We start from the raw sequence: 15,053 nt of genomic DNA, 5'->3' as shown, positions 1-15,053 counted from the left end.
GATTCCGATGACCGATCGCCGGAGTCCGTCACCTGTGTCTGTGGTCGGCCACTGGTCACCGGAGTCCGCAAGGTCTCCGATAACTTCTCTCTCTAAGTGACAAAGAAGGAGAGGGCAAAATTATCCTAAAAATAAATAAAAATGAATAAAAAAAAAACTTAATTGGGTATTAGGGAAATGATCTTTTAGAGTGTTTGAGTAAGTGGACAATCTCTTAGAGTATTTGAGTAAGTGGAGTTAATTAACCCCAAAATTGTGTAAATGATCATTTTCCCTATTTTTTTTTGGGTAAACAAGTTGCAACCTGCAAGTCTTCCTCGCACGTTTTGATTGATAATTTGAATGCATCAATGTATGAAGGGGTGGTCGATTTTCTAATTATAGACAGCTTATCAACCACGCTTAATTCTCTAAATAAGTGCTTATTATTCATTGATTCAACGAAAATAAAAATGTGAAATGTCCCATGCTTCGTTTTTGGGGATGTTGTCATGGACTTAATTGGACCATGTGATTAAACAATCGCAATGGTAGTTGCCATATTTGTGTGATTCAGCACATTCCATTGAATTTCGAAGATGCCAATTTAAGCATGTGTATATTTTTAATGATTCATGAAAAATGATTTGTTGAAAAATATTAAATGTCATGAATTTGACCCATTTTATCGTTCAACATAAGAGTCATTCACATTTTTAAATGAAGGAAAATTAACTAATCTAGTAAAACCATCCAACCCAATGTATGTGACTATCGATCGAGTTCACAGAATGATCAAATATTCCAGTGAAGTAAATCTGCATGTCCTCAATATCAATTATGCATGATTTCCCTCTTCATCATCCTAGGTCTTCAAAAATTGGATTCAACGACTCTAGCTGATGTTGTATCTCTAATTATATGTTCTCACTTATCAACTGTCTGTATTTGTTCCGGACCGAAAAAACAAAAGACTGCTCGTATTTGTTCTGGGTTGGCATATAAATTTGGTTGGGTTGATGTGTACATTTAGATTGTGATATTGGAAAAAACTGAAATGGTCCAAGAAGTATGAGTGTTATGCATGTACCATCTAGCGTTGATGAGAGTTATCATGACTTTGTCTTCAATTTTAGACCGGTCATTGAATTCGCCATTTCAAAACTAGGGATGCATGTGTTTTCGGATGAAATGAATCATCCTTGCCATCAGTGGTGGAATCCATATCAGGCATGAAATTTTTGGATTCAAGAATCAAGGTCATGGTGTACTCCCAGACTTGATAGGAATACGTGAAGTCCTGTTTCATAGGAATGATCGAGGACCATTAATGAATAACACTACCATTGTTTCTTGATTTTTGAATTTGTTTGTGTCTTGAGATCTTTTTATTTTTATTTTTTTATTTTGGAATAAATAATGGCTTGTGCGGTTGTCCTCAAACCTTAATTAATGAAGTGCCGAATAAAGGGGAGGATATTGAGTCTAAACCTCTGATTACAATAAGCATCTAGAGAATGTCCTAAAATGATATCAGGAGTTTCTACCAAATAAATGTATTCAAATAGGCACAAACTAGTAAAAAGTGCTCTATTGGCTACTCTATTTGCTTTAATATAGTTGTGACATAACGAAAAGATAACTTGATTACAATAAAACATAATTACCAAAAGTATACCTTTCCTAATATGTTGCTGTTGGAGGATAAAATCCGACGACACTTTGTTTCACCTTATCATTAGTAGATTGCGACCATTTGACGAATTAAGGAACTTGTATCTTACCCAGAGCAGACAAGGCACACAAAAGTGTACAAATTGGGACACAACCTGCTTCGCCTTACCCTAACTCGGGAGGGACTTATTGCCGGTATAAAGCCACATCCTACTAACAAAAAACTATAAAATAAATCATAAAAATTAAAGCTAGGCCCATAATGCCCCTTGACCCAATTGTGCCCAAAAACAAAGCCCAGGCCCAGAAGGCCAGGGCAGCAAGGATCCATCTCGTACTCTCATCCCAGGCCGCGATGGTGAAATCGTTGTCGGGCCTCCACCATTGTCGTGCCGTCGCCGCCGTCGGACCATTAGCAAAGGAGACCACCCATCACCACAATCCCAGACCCACAAATCCTCAACCCGGATCTTGAGGAGAAAACCAGTCCCACCACCGCATTATGGATCCACCAAACACCTATCGCCATCCTCTGAGAATATTTGATTGATATACGAGACGACGTTTTTTATATGCGATTGATACATCAAGTCTTTGAATCCTTTCCCTTGTTCAAGCGGGTATTTGTATCTAATCTTTAAACGATGGAACATTAACCAATGCCGTAAAACCATCCAACTCAATGTAGGTTCCTCAATCAAGTTCACAGAATGATCAAATATTGGAGTGAAGGAAATCTGCTATCTCTTCACTATCAATTTGTATGATTAAGCAATATTTAAAAAATATGAACTCCCTCTTCACCTTCCTAGATTTCAACAACCCTATCTAACTAATGTTGTATCTCTTCTTATATGTTCTTAATTAATCATTGACTGCCTGTATTTCTTGTGGCTTAATTTGGCATATGGATATGGTTGGGTCCATCTTTTTTGGCTTTTGGCCTTATTAATGTGTGCAACTGTGCTATCATTGAAATGGTCCAAAAAGCATGAGTGTTCTACTTGAAATATTCAAGAAGTATCCGATTCTAAAAAAGTAAAAATTAAAACACAGATACAGAGGAGATAGCTGCACTTTACTCTTCCAAAATTTATCACGAGTTCAACCCCAGGGACCAAACAAGTACAATTAGCTACTTTAACCACTAAATATTAGATCGATCGAAGAATAGCTTCTAACTCAGGAAACAGACGCCGCTCTTTGGTTTGTCTTTACAATTGAACGAACTATGATCATGAATATGGCAATTTTGTTTGTTACACTACATTTAGGGTCGTGATCCACTCTTCCAATAAGCTGTTTCTAACACATAATGATCTCCAACTCATATGGACTCACTAACGATCCCATTCGTCCAGCAGGAAGAGTTTTTCCTACAATATTAATATAAGACTGAGTCACTTCACTCGTATCATAAACTGAAATAGTTATCTGCAAAGAGCAAGATCAATGGTTAACAATATATAACACAATGAGCAAACAACCAACCCTCCACTAGGTTCGCAAATAGACAAACCCTTGATATGGATGTCATATTTATGAAGATCAACGCATGAATAGGCTCCTGATCAAATCATCGGCTGGAGAATAAAAACTAGCTCTTGAGCTAGATGAAAAAAAAAAAAAAATTGATCCCTTTATTTCTTTTTGGTCTGGAAACTCTATTTCATGTTCAAAGTTTAAACACATCAACTGACTTGTGAAGTGAAAGCACTCATGCTAAACATAAGTTACATACGAGATACGACATATATAATCCAAAATACACCGACTCTAATGGGGCTGAAGAAATATGAAATTGAACACAAAAGGCATGCTTATGAATATATGAAGGAAATGACAGAACAGATCGAAGACTATGGTCCTATTACAGCTGGCTAGCTAGAGCTATGAACTACATAATTATATATCAAGATGTATTTGCATATACTAGATCAGTTCCCTGATACCGGCCGTTTTCTTAGTCCTCTTGGAAAAAAAACGGGTTTAGCCTGTATTACCCAAGAGAGGATACAATCACACCTAGCATATCGTTTTCACTCGGTATTTGGAGGATTAATTAAGAGGTGGTTCTCAGCATTCCTAATGAAGAGAAATATGACATGAGGCGAACATGAACGAACTTGGCGTGTGTCTAATCAATCTTTGGTGCTAAAACTGATACTCCAAGTCAATATGATCGAACAAACAAAGATTTTTCTGGTTCAATTTTAGGATAAATGTTGACAGGGGTCTACCTCCAAACTTCAGGATTAACAACACTAATATCACTGTTTTCTATCTCTTCACTCCTTGCATGCTCAGGCTTAAGCTCCCGGAATGGTTGACTCGTTCGGAGTCCCACATGCAATGGGTTTGGCAGGCCAACCAGGGAAACCGAGTTGGCGAAAATGCAATTGGGCAACGCTAATCCGCCAATGGCTTGGCAAACAAACAGTGCCAATCAAAGACGCGGTATGCTTTAAGTTGCTTACCACCAGAAACATGGTCCTTTACAACTAAACTGGAAATTTAGTTTGGCAAAGTTTTGACAGTTCGACTACCCAACAACCCAACAGATAGTTGGTGGGTCAATATCTACGAGCTGAAGTAAGCAAGCTCATGAGCCGAGCAACGGAGAAAGAAAACATAGATAGGGCTTATATGCTAAAGTTTTGGAATAAGACATGGGCACTTCCATGGTGATTAAGTATGGATATATTTTATAGGATTAATTTCAGTTTATCCCCCTGAGATTTGGGGATATATTTTATAGGATTAATTTCAGTTTATCCCCCTGAGATTTGGGGGTGAAACATTTCACCCCCTCTACTTTCAATTTTGAATTTTTACCCCCTAAACTTTTCAATTTCAATCAGTCTTGTTCAATTTTTACTGTTCCGTCCAAATTGGACGTTACGTTTGATTTTTGAGGGCTAAAATGGTCATTTCAACATAAAAAATTTAAAAAAAATTAATTTTTTTTTTTTTCTGTTTTTAAGTTTTTTTTTTTTTTTTTTTTTTTTTTTTTTTTTTCTGTTTCTTAGTTTTTTTTTTTCCTTTTTCTTTGTTTTTTTTTTGTTCTGTTTCTTCTTTTTAAAAAAAAATTTTATTTCCAACCTATACATCACAAGTTATAATAGGTTTATAAAAACAAAAAAATACTTTAGGTAGTTGAAAGTCGCTCGCTGGTCTACGATATTTGTGACATATCTCCGATAAAGTGAAGAATTTAGGATATATCCCAAATAAAGTGAAGAAATATTTGTAAAAAGTAATTTAGGTAGTTGAAAGTCGCTCGCTGGTCTACGATATTTGTGACATATCTCCGATAAAGTGAAGAATTTAGGATATATCCCAAATAAAGTGAAGAAATATTTGTAAAAAGTAATTTTACACTTTATCTGTAAATAAATATCTGTATATCCCCAATAAAGTGAAGAAATATCTGTGTAAAATCATTTTTGGTTTACGATATTTGTGATATATATCCAATAAATTGAAGAATTTTAGGATATATCCCCAATAAAGTGAAGAAATATCTGTAAAAAATGATTTTACACTTTATCCAGTAAATATATGTATATCCCCAATAAAGTGAAGTTTTACACAGATATTTATTTACAGATAAATATTGGATATATATCACAAATATCGCAGACCAAAAATGATTTTACACAGATATTTCTTCACTTTATTGGGGATATATAGATATTTATTTACAGATAAGTGTAAAATTATTTTTTACAGATATTTCTTCACTTTATTGGGGATATATTCTAAAATTCTTCACTTTATCGGAGATATATTACAAATATCGTAGACCAGTTAGCGGCTTTCAACCACCTAAAATATTTTTTTGTTTTTATAAACCTATTATAATTTGTGGTGTATAGGTTGAAGACAAAAAAAAAAAAAATAAAATAAAAACTAAAAACTAAAAACCAGAAAAAAAAAATTTAATTAATTTTTTAATTTTTTATGTTGAAATGACAATTTTAGCCCTCAAAAGTCAAACTTAACGTCCAATTTGGACGGAACAGTAAAAATTGAACAAGACTGATTGAAATTGAAAAATTTAGGGGGTAAAAATTCAAAATTGAAAGTAGAGGGGGTGAAAAATTTCACCCCCAAACCTCAGAGGGGTAAATTGAAATTAATCCTATTTTATATTCCAAGTTTGGGACAGCAGTGTACTAAATGGGGATCTAGCTACTCACAATTAGTCAAAGATCAAAGTAATATCACTATCCTCATTGTATATAATATACTTGTTGCTTGAATCTAGCCTAACAATTGATACACAGCCCAGGCGAGCTATTTCATGAATTTGACGCCAGGGAGAAGTAATCTATGACTTAGAGAGTTGGCCTACAGTTATAGAAAACTTGTCTACTATTAAACTTTTTATTCAAAATATTGATGTCCCAATAGATTTATGTCACACGTGTATGAAAATTTCTTGCTCGACTTACATTGCCGTCTTATCAAAATAAGATAAAATGATAGAGTATCCTTATCATTAACTATATATATATATATATTTTTTTTTCAATATAATGTGATAGTAACGTAGGGAAACATGAGATTTTGAAAATCCTACTGTTTAAAAAAAAAAAAAAAAAAAAAAAAAGAAACAAAAACCAACCCAGCCGTTGCCAAGCAACAATTAAATAATCTTAGCCATTCATTTAGAATATAATTGATTGCCAATTGTTCATTAGGGCAAGTTCACCGGGCATCCTATTGCCCGGGCACCACGTCAAAAGCAGCAGCTGCTGACCCAGAATGATCCTGTTCATGTTTCCACCGGAAAGAGGGCAAAACCACAGTGGGAGGCCCAGGTCATGAACTCGGGTAGGAGGCTGACTGAGGCCGTGACCCAGGATGCCAGCCTGGCCCAAAACAAAGCAGCTCGGGGAGACGCGCCTCGGGGGTGAGTGGAAGTCAGTTTCTTGTCTTCTAGCAGCGACAATTAAGGCAGGCGCGTTGCTTTCATTTTTTTGTTGTTTTGTGGATATGTGCGGCAACGTGGCATGTAGCCGTTGGTGAGCAGCTGCAGATTTGAATGCAACGGTCCACAGATCTGGACCGTTGCTTATGATTATGAAATGGATCTGACGGCTGGAGATTGCAGAGGTTAAAAAAAAAAAACAATACCGTTAGATTACAACGGTAACAAAATAAAAATAACCAAAATTTCCTATAAATACCTCACCTCCTAATTTACCTCTCACACCAAAAAAATCATCTATCTTACTTCCTCAAATTTTTTTGCTCCTTCTCCTCATAGCTTTCATACTCTACAATTTTTTTATTCGAATATGAGTGTACGAGGGAATACGATTGTCCAACCCGTAGGAGATCCAAGTATTGACGGGACACGTTGGCAGACTATTGAAGACATTCAATTGTGCAAGTCTTGGAGGGCTGTTAGCCAAGATCAGGCAAAGGGTACGGAACGAAGAAAAGATGATCTATGGTTAGAGGTACGCCAACACTATGCCGAACATTGGGATGGATATGTCCGATCATTGCAAGCTTTTCAAGGGAGGTGGAAAACCTTGAAAGTTGAACTCTATGCTTAGCATTGTGCGTTAAGGCAAGCGAAACTTTGGTACAAGAGTGGTGCGAATATAATTGATGAGGTATGAATTTGTAGTGTAACACAAATATTAATTTTTATTATTCTTTTAGTGTATATTAAAATTTAATTAGTTGATACATCTTACTTTAAATTATTAGTTGAAATATTTTGTTGATAATTATACTTTTAATTATTAGTTCATATATAAAAATTTAGTTGATAATTATACTTCAAATTAGTACTTCATAATCATACTTTAGACTTCATTATATTTAAATTATACATTATACTCACCTTATACTTAAATAGTTGATACATTGTACCTCGTTTATATTTGTACTAATAGATTTATACTTTTTTGTTTAAATTAAATAGCTACGTCAAGCACAAGATTTGTGGAGAGCTGCGATGACCAAATCGAAAGGAAAACAAAAAAAGGTGATTTCATTAATTTAGAATGTTACGAGTTTGTTAAGGGGTTTCAACAATTTGAAGACATTCCAAACCATTCCTCTTCGGATGGAGGAACCTCCAGGGGAGAAACTGAACGGATGCACACACAACAATCCGCTCCTGATTCTCATGTCCAGTTGGACATAGATGCAGATGAGGTAAACGCCGATGCAACTCCAAATCCTTCGGTGAGGCCTCAAGGAAAGAAGGCTGCCAAAGAAGCTCTTCGGAAAGGAAAGAAAGCATCTAATGATTCTAGTCCTCTGACAGTCGCTGTGGAGACTATAGCAACCAACCAAACATCAATGATGTCTGCCAAGGAGAAACGTGATGAGGAATATGCTCGACATCTCCGTGACCAACAACAACGAGATTATATACGCTTGCAAATGGATATGCGAAACGAGGCATTCAAAATTCAAGAGAGGGAAGAGCGTATTATGGAGATGGACACAAGTAAGATGACGCCAACCAAAAAGAATTACTGGCAAAGAAAACAAAAAAAAAATTGCAGAGAAAGAAGCTGAAGATGCAACCCGTGGATCTAACATCCCACAACCATCATTCCCCGGTGGGTATTATCCACAATCTCCTTTCTTCGGTGGCTATCCACAACCTCCTTATCCACAACCTCCTTTCCCCGGTGGCTATCCACAACCACCATTCCCCGGTGGGTATTATCCACAATCTCCTTTCCCCGGTGGCTTCCCACAACCACCATTCATCGGTGGTGTCCCTTCCCCATCTTTCTCTTCGGGTGAATCCACAAACCCCAACCATATGGATGACCCCATAAACACAAATTGGATTCCTAATGAAGATGAGGATTAGGAAAATTAGGGAGTTATCTATTTTAAATAATTGTATTGTTATGATTCCAATGCTTGGTTTTTACTTATGTAATATTAGATTGATGAAATTAACATTTATTGGAATAATACCCTTACAAATGAAAAGCTAAATGAAACCACACAAACATAATTAAAAACATTTATTAGAGATGAGATGAGTTTAAATTGTCATTTAATCAGTGACAAACTGCGACTTGTCCAATCTATAGTGTTTTTTAACAGCCATATGCCGATCGCGTTTGGAGAGAATGATCCCTTTAAATTTTGATCTGGTTTTGATAAAAAAAAAAAAAAAATTTGATTGGGCTAGCTAAAGAGCTACCTTTGGCCCTCTTCTAAACCGTCTGGCCATTTTATGACCCTTTAACCATCTTCTTGGTTGTTGTTGGATATATATATATATATATACACACAGTCCGTCTCAGGTGCGGACATCCGTACAGTGCGGATGGTACGGATTTCCTGTTTTCGACTACTTTCCGGCCACATTTTCACATCTTAACCGTTCACCTTTTAGGTCATAATGTATAGATCACCTCTGCAAAATTTCAGCCAATTTGGTGATCGTTAAGGCATCCAAAACTGCAATTTACACGAACGGACCGAATCTGTCTAACCGGAACCGTTCGTATTTATAATGGTAAATTGCAGTTTTGGATGCCTTAACGATCACCAAATTGGTTGAAATATTGTAAAGGTGATCTATACACTAGGACCTAAAAACTGAACGGTTAAGATGTAAAAATGTGGCCGGAAAGTGGTCGAAAACAGGAAATCCGTACCGAAATTTCAGTACGGACATCCGCACCTGAGAAAATTCCTATATATATATATATATAAAAAGGCTACAATTTATGAAATGACCCTTGAACCCATCATTTGGAGATGGCCTAAGCTCCAAAAGTCAATCTAGTTAATTGACCATCAATTAATGCTAATATTGCAGCTACTGCAACAATAGATGACTGACTATCTGTTAAATCAATCTCTTTGTCATTGCCACAATGAGTTGTATAGCACTGGAGACTAGTCCTTTTGGTCTGGATTCACATTCATAGCAATAATTATTGATGAAGTTACGCAAATAAGCAAAAGGAGTGGTGATATCAAAATCAAAATATATCTTGGACCAATTTTTTTGACAATCTTTCTTCCATCTTAGCGGCTGCCAAGGAAAAATATGTCACTAATTAGATCGAAAAGCCCACGGTTTCCTATCATCAATGGATCGCTTTGAAAGAGAACCAATCATAGGATGTGATAGATAAATATGATGTTTGCAACCGAAAACCAAACTCTGCCATTGCATTGAAAAATCCAAGCTAGCTATAGAATCCATGCGTGGAGAAGGTGGTATAAAAATGACTAAAGAGTACAAAAGCTTTGGATCCAAAGCAATAACTCTATTTCTGAACCAATTAAGTTCTCAATGTATGCATCTATCTTCATTCTCAGAAACAGAAAATGGGTTGAAATCTATTGGACTGTTTAGGGTTATGTATACGATTTTTGGGCTAGTTATGTTAGAGGGTATCTTCACTAACACTGGGCAATTCCACATTCCACTAAATTACGAATGAATTTTATGGAATTATGTCTTATTAATTTCACCAATATCTCATTATATAATATACACATGCACGAACTGTAATTTAGTGTTCAAACTTATAAGCTCAAATTTTAATAAAACAAACATAATTAATAAGGACTCAAAATTCTCTTACTTTAAAAATATATAGAATCAAGTACCTCTATATAGTTAGTCATGCAATTCTTTGAGCTGACAATTTTTATGCGACATATAATTAGCATCCAAATGCATGTTCTTTATGTTTATTTTCTTTCGTTGGTTTAAAAGGAAGTGTTGATCTGAGAATGCAAGAATAAATTAAGTCATGACATTATGAGTTCAATTCAATGACAAAAAGAAATGGTTAACATCACGGCAGGGACAATGCCAACTAGAACAATCATAAGTAATCTGGCTAGGTCCATCAGTTCATGCATATATCCTAGTGGTTTGGTGCCTTGATGAAACCCACATGTGTTGAATTTGCAACTTTGGTCAAGGTCTTCAACTCATAAGCTATCAAACACCTTGACGTATCCCTGTTGTAAAAGTAGCCCAGACACTTGCAGTCGGAACTACACTTCTTACCACAGTCGACCTCCTTTGTAGCTGATCCTGTATTATACTTGCTCAAGAAATGATCTACACCTTCAACCTTGTAGTAGCGAAAGCTGTTTGCCTTGCATGAAGTTAGCTTCTCCGGCGCACAAGTCTTGCTCCAACCCGATAGTCCGTTAGACGTTGGGCAAGCAACGCACTGGTTGTCCTCGCAAACGCCCAAGCTCCCGCATCGCTCCGGCAACTGGCACTCGGTTTCAAAGTTTGAGTCCCTGTCGAAAAGAGTGAAGGTCTGCTCCCATGAATCTACCTGGCCGTAGTAAGTGTAAAGCTTGATGTTTCCATCAATTCCGAGCCTGAGGTATGTCAAGGTGCCATTGAATTTAGGTCTAGCTAGATAGAGATTGTTTCCACCCGAGGTCAATAAAGATAAGTCCCAAACAAAACCATCATCAGTGGCGCTGTTCAACGTCACATTATCCAAAGTTCCCTGCTGAATGTTAGTGAATTGAGAGTAGAGCAGTGACTTTTTGGAGATGCTGCTCTTGTAGTACAAAAGCAATCCCTTTGGCTCCAAGACCAGGCTGTAAGGACCATCTTTGTTTTCTTTCTCCGACGCCCGGCTCACAAGCTTGCTTACTCCGCTAGCTCGTAGAGATTGACCCACCAACAAAGTGTCGGTAGGGGAGTCAAAACTCTGCCAAACAAAGTTACCCCTTGCGTCATATAGGACCATGTTGCCGGTGGGAAGCAATGTGAAACCTACTACACCTTTGTTGCTAGTGTTGGTTTGCCACGCCACACGGCCATCGGCATTGGCCAAGACGAGGTTCCCGTCGGTCCCCAAAGAGAAAGTGGCATTTTCGCCAACAGGGTTTCCACGGTTGGCCTCCCAAACCCAACGCATGAGTGACTCCGAACGTGTCAAACCCATACGAAGAGCAAGAGTGAAGGCATTAGGGGTGGTGTTATAGAAACCAAGCTGAAAAGGGGAGCTGAAGACCTGAGGCAGCATACGGTAGTCTCCGAAATACTCGACAACATAAGGCCCGAATTCTCCCTCATTGATAAGCGTGAAAGTTTCATTTGCAGGAACTTGAGCTTGAGCAGTGAAAGCAAAGATGGAGAAAAGAAACAGGGAGAGCAATGGATTTGTAAATGTAGGGGAAGACATGTTGTAGCTTGGTTTAAGCTGTAGATTACTGCTTAGATAACCCTCTATTTATACTGATATCGAAGTCATTGGATCTGAATGCTCCCTATCATTTCTCCTTAACTTGGATGTGGATTTGGATTTGGATATTCTGTGGGATGGGCTTATTAAATATAATGTTAGTGTTGACATTAATGTACCGACTAATCTAGACGCCCGATTTGATCAAATCCCTTCACAGCTGCCCAATTATAGAAAGTCTTTATTGAACTGATATAATATTATTAATATATATATATATATATATATATATATATATATATATTTCAGTCAAAAACTTCTTTACGATTAATGCCTATCTGTGTAACGTGTATGGGTCGACAGCATTAAACATACTACTCTTCCCCATTACCCACTACGCCTGCAGGGCACTACATGCATGTGTACAGATACAAAGTTTGGTCATATATTAGGGCAAATTAACTCTATGGAGTCTAAAGTGTTGGAAATTTAGTCGATAGATGTTATTTTCGTCATCAGATTTCGTTTCCTACAAAATTCCATAAATACAATATTTTATTAGTAAATAAATATAATCACATTAATGCCATAATAAGCTGAAAATAGAAAATAAACACTTATCTTTTAGATTTGTGAGCTGCCACCCAATGATTACTTCAAAAAGAGTTTAAGGTTAAGGCGTGTGAACACTGCCCTTAAGAGTAGATTTCGCACCTCGGAGACAATGTCTCGGTGTAGCAGGTTTGTGGCGCCCTACCCTGCAGGGTACAACAACCGTTAATCCTTGTAAGCGTACACTCGCAAACTTGGATCCTAGAAATGCTTGATTTTTTCCTTTGGCATTATGGAAGAGCAAGAACAAGGAACACTCTAGAATATGTATGAACTCACTAGAGAAATGGCTATGGAGAGAAATATAGAAGATAATGAATTTTATTGTGTGTGTAAGAGCAAGAAGTGACATGCATATATAGTAGATGAAAATACTTAGAGATATGATGCAAATTTAATAAGATAATTATTGAAAAATTGTAACTCCCGTAACCATAATATGCTTTAATATTATGACCATAATGAATTAGTAACGTTTAGAATAAATGTATAGTAAATAATTTTTCAATGAATTGGGAGTTACACAAAGTATTTTGAAATACACAATCAAAATTTCCAACAATCCCCCACATATTTCAAAATACGGAAGCTGCTAACTGAACAAGGAAATTATAGAGTGCCAAAGGAAAATCAGAATCCAATGCTTCTAAACTGGTGTCTTTTGGAGTATGAACCAGCCATAGGATAAATAATTGTGATCCACACAAATTTGGTGAAAATTAAATTTTCTATGAACCAAAATTTCTTAATATGAATCAGAGAACTACCATCCACACTGAACTCTCGAAATCAAGCATTTTCCGCTGGTGGGCACGAATAGGCCATGCGCCCCTACCTGGATATTCATGAGTGCTCTAGAAGACTTGCCCAAGTTTCATAGGAAGCGGCTCAACTTCCACACTCATATAGGTAAGTCTATCAAGTGTGTACTGGAATCAAACACACCACCCATGTGTAAGGGCTATGGTACTTATTAAGAACAAAGTTTATCCTTATACGTTCCAGTTAAAGCACTATCTATGCACCATAGGGATGGACTCCAAATTTTATTTTGATAGTGCACCACTGATCAACAAGTGACTTGTTGTTACCCATATGAACCTACTTCCTGGGATCGCCATTCACATAGGTTGGGTTACCATCACTCTTGCTCTTTGTTATAGGCATAATCTCATCCCCCTCGATGTGTTAACCACTAGTTTTGGCCTTTAGCCTAGTGGTTTTGTCAGAGTATTGGCCAAAATCAACTCTGACCTACACAGCTTATTAAATAATCTCAACAATAAGTAATCTTCATTGGATTTTTAGTTATCCAATCTCACTTAGATATAAGAGCCCATTTTTTCTTGTCTTTCCTTGACCCCCACATTTTTTTAGTTTGTCTGAATTGACCTCAGCCTTATATAGGCAAGATTATATCAAGCCATATATATTTAGGCAATGAATCTTCGCATGTCAGGGACAGGGGAATTTAATAGGGAACAATATTTACCGATTTCGTGACTTCAGATACCTTAGTCACACCCACATTTGGAGCCATCAAATGTCTATTTATTCTTGATCAAAATTAAATTTGATCATGGAGGTACATTGAATGTCCATTTTCTCAAAGCAAACCGAACGCAGCAATTAATGTGATAGTTTTTCAAGGCATCATCATAAAGGACGATATCGAGGCGTCAATGAATAAAAAATGCATATACTTATTTGTTTTGAAGCAACATTGACCGAAAGACAACGAAAATTCGAAAGACAACCCAAAACCTTAAGGCAGCATATATGGAGCTAATCTTCCGAGCAACTACTAGAGTAAGCAACAATATATAATTGTGGTATAATATTGATGCCGTCAATGGCTAGGCAATCATGTTAGAGACTTGTTGTCTCTGCATTATACGTGTAAGCACTGATAATGTATAATTAGGCAACTATTTTCTTGGTAACCAAATTCTCAAGGCAACCATATTCATTACCATTAAAGTATCAAGGCAACTGTTATATCTAATCCATAGGATAGGGTCCGATTCATCATTTAAGATGTAAATGTGGCAACCCTTATTACTTGTAACCAAACTTCAAGGCAACATTATTATTTTTTCCTTTTCGAAGGCATTAACCGTAGGGACATTCATATTCTGAGGCATCAAATTACTATAGGCAACAGTCAATGTAAATTGACAAAATAATTTCTCAATGCATTATTCATGAGAACACATTTATTTTTCAAGTAACCGAGGCATCAGTCTTAATCAAGAGCCAATGGAAATATTGAGAGGCAACAACTTTATTATTTCCGAAGAAACAATAATCCGAAGGCAACATTTAAACTTTTGAAGGGACATATTCCGAAGGCAACACCAAGGAATAACTTTTCGAGTTATAACGGTAAAAAATATTTTAATGCATAGAAATAGTTATAACGGTAAAGAATATTTTAATGCATAGAAAATAGGCTAAACCATAAGGTTAATAGCAATGATACACAATAAATAGTACGAAAATAGTAAAATGATTACAAAAATTATATACAGCTATTAATATAGAAAAGTAAATGTGCAAAAACGGTTAGTTTTTAAGTTACAAACACAATACATTGAATAATGAGGTGAATGC

General features: G+C 36.4%; 1 protein-coding gene across 1 annotated transcript; it reads right to left on the bottom strand.

Moving 5' to 3' along the window:
• Positions 1–10,322: 10,322 nt before the first annotated feature.
• Positions 10,323–11,900, bottom strand: LOC112166644 (epidermis-specific secreted glycoprotein EP1). Its single transcript, XM_024303517.2, has one exon. The coding sequence runs from the start codon at positions 11,826–11,828 to the stop codon at positions 10,539–10,541; it is 1,290 nt and encodes a 429-aa protein (XP_024159285.1). The 5' UTR covers positions 11,829–11,900; the 3' UTR covers positions 10,323–10,538.
• Between the last annotated feature and the right edge of the window lie 3,153 nt (positions 11,901–15,053).

This window comes from Rosa chinensis, chromosome 5, assembly GCF_002994745.2.
Source record: "Rosa chinensis cultivar Old Blush chromosome 5, RchiOBHm-V2, whole genome shotgun sequence".
NCBI lineage: Eukaryota > Viridiplantae > Streptophyta > Magnoliopsida > Rosales > Rosaceae > Rosa > Rosa chinensis.
Note: the sequence above shows the minus strand (reverse complement) of the source record. Positions and strands in the feature narration are given on the sequence as shown.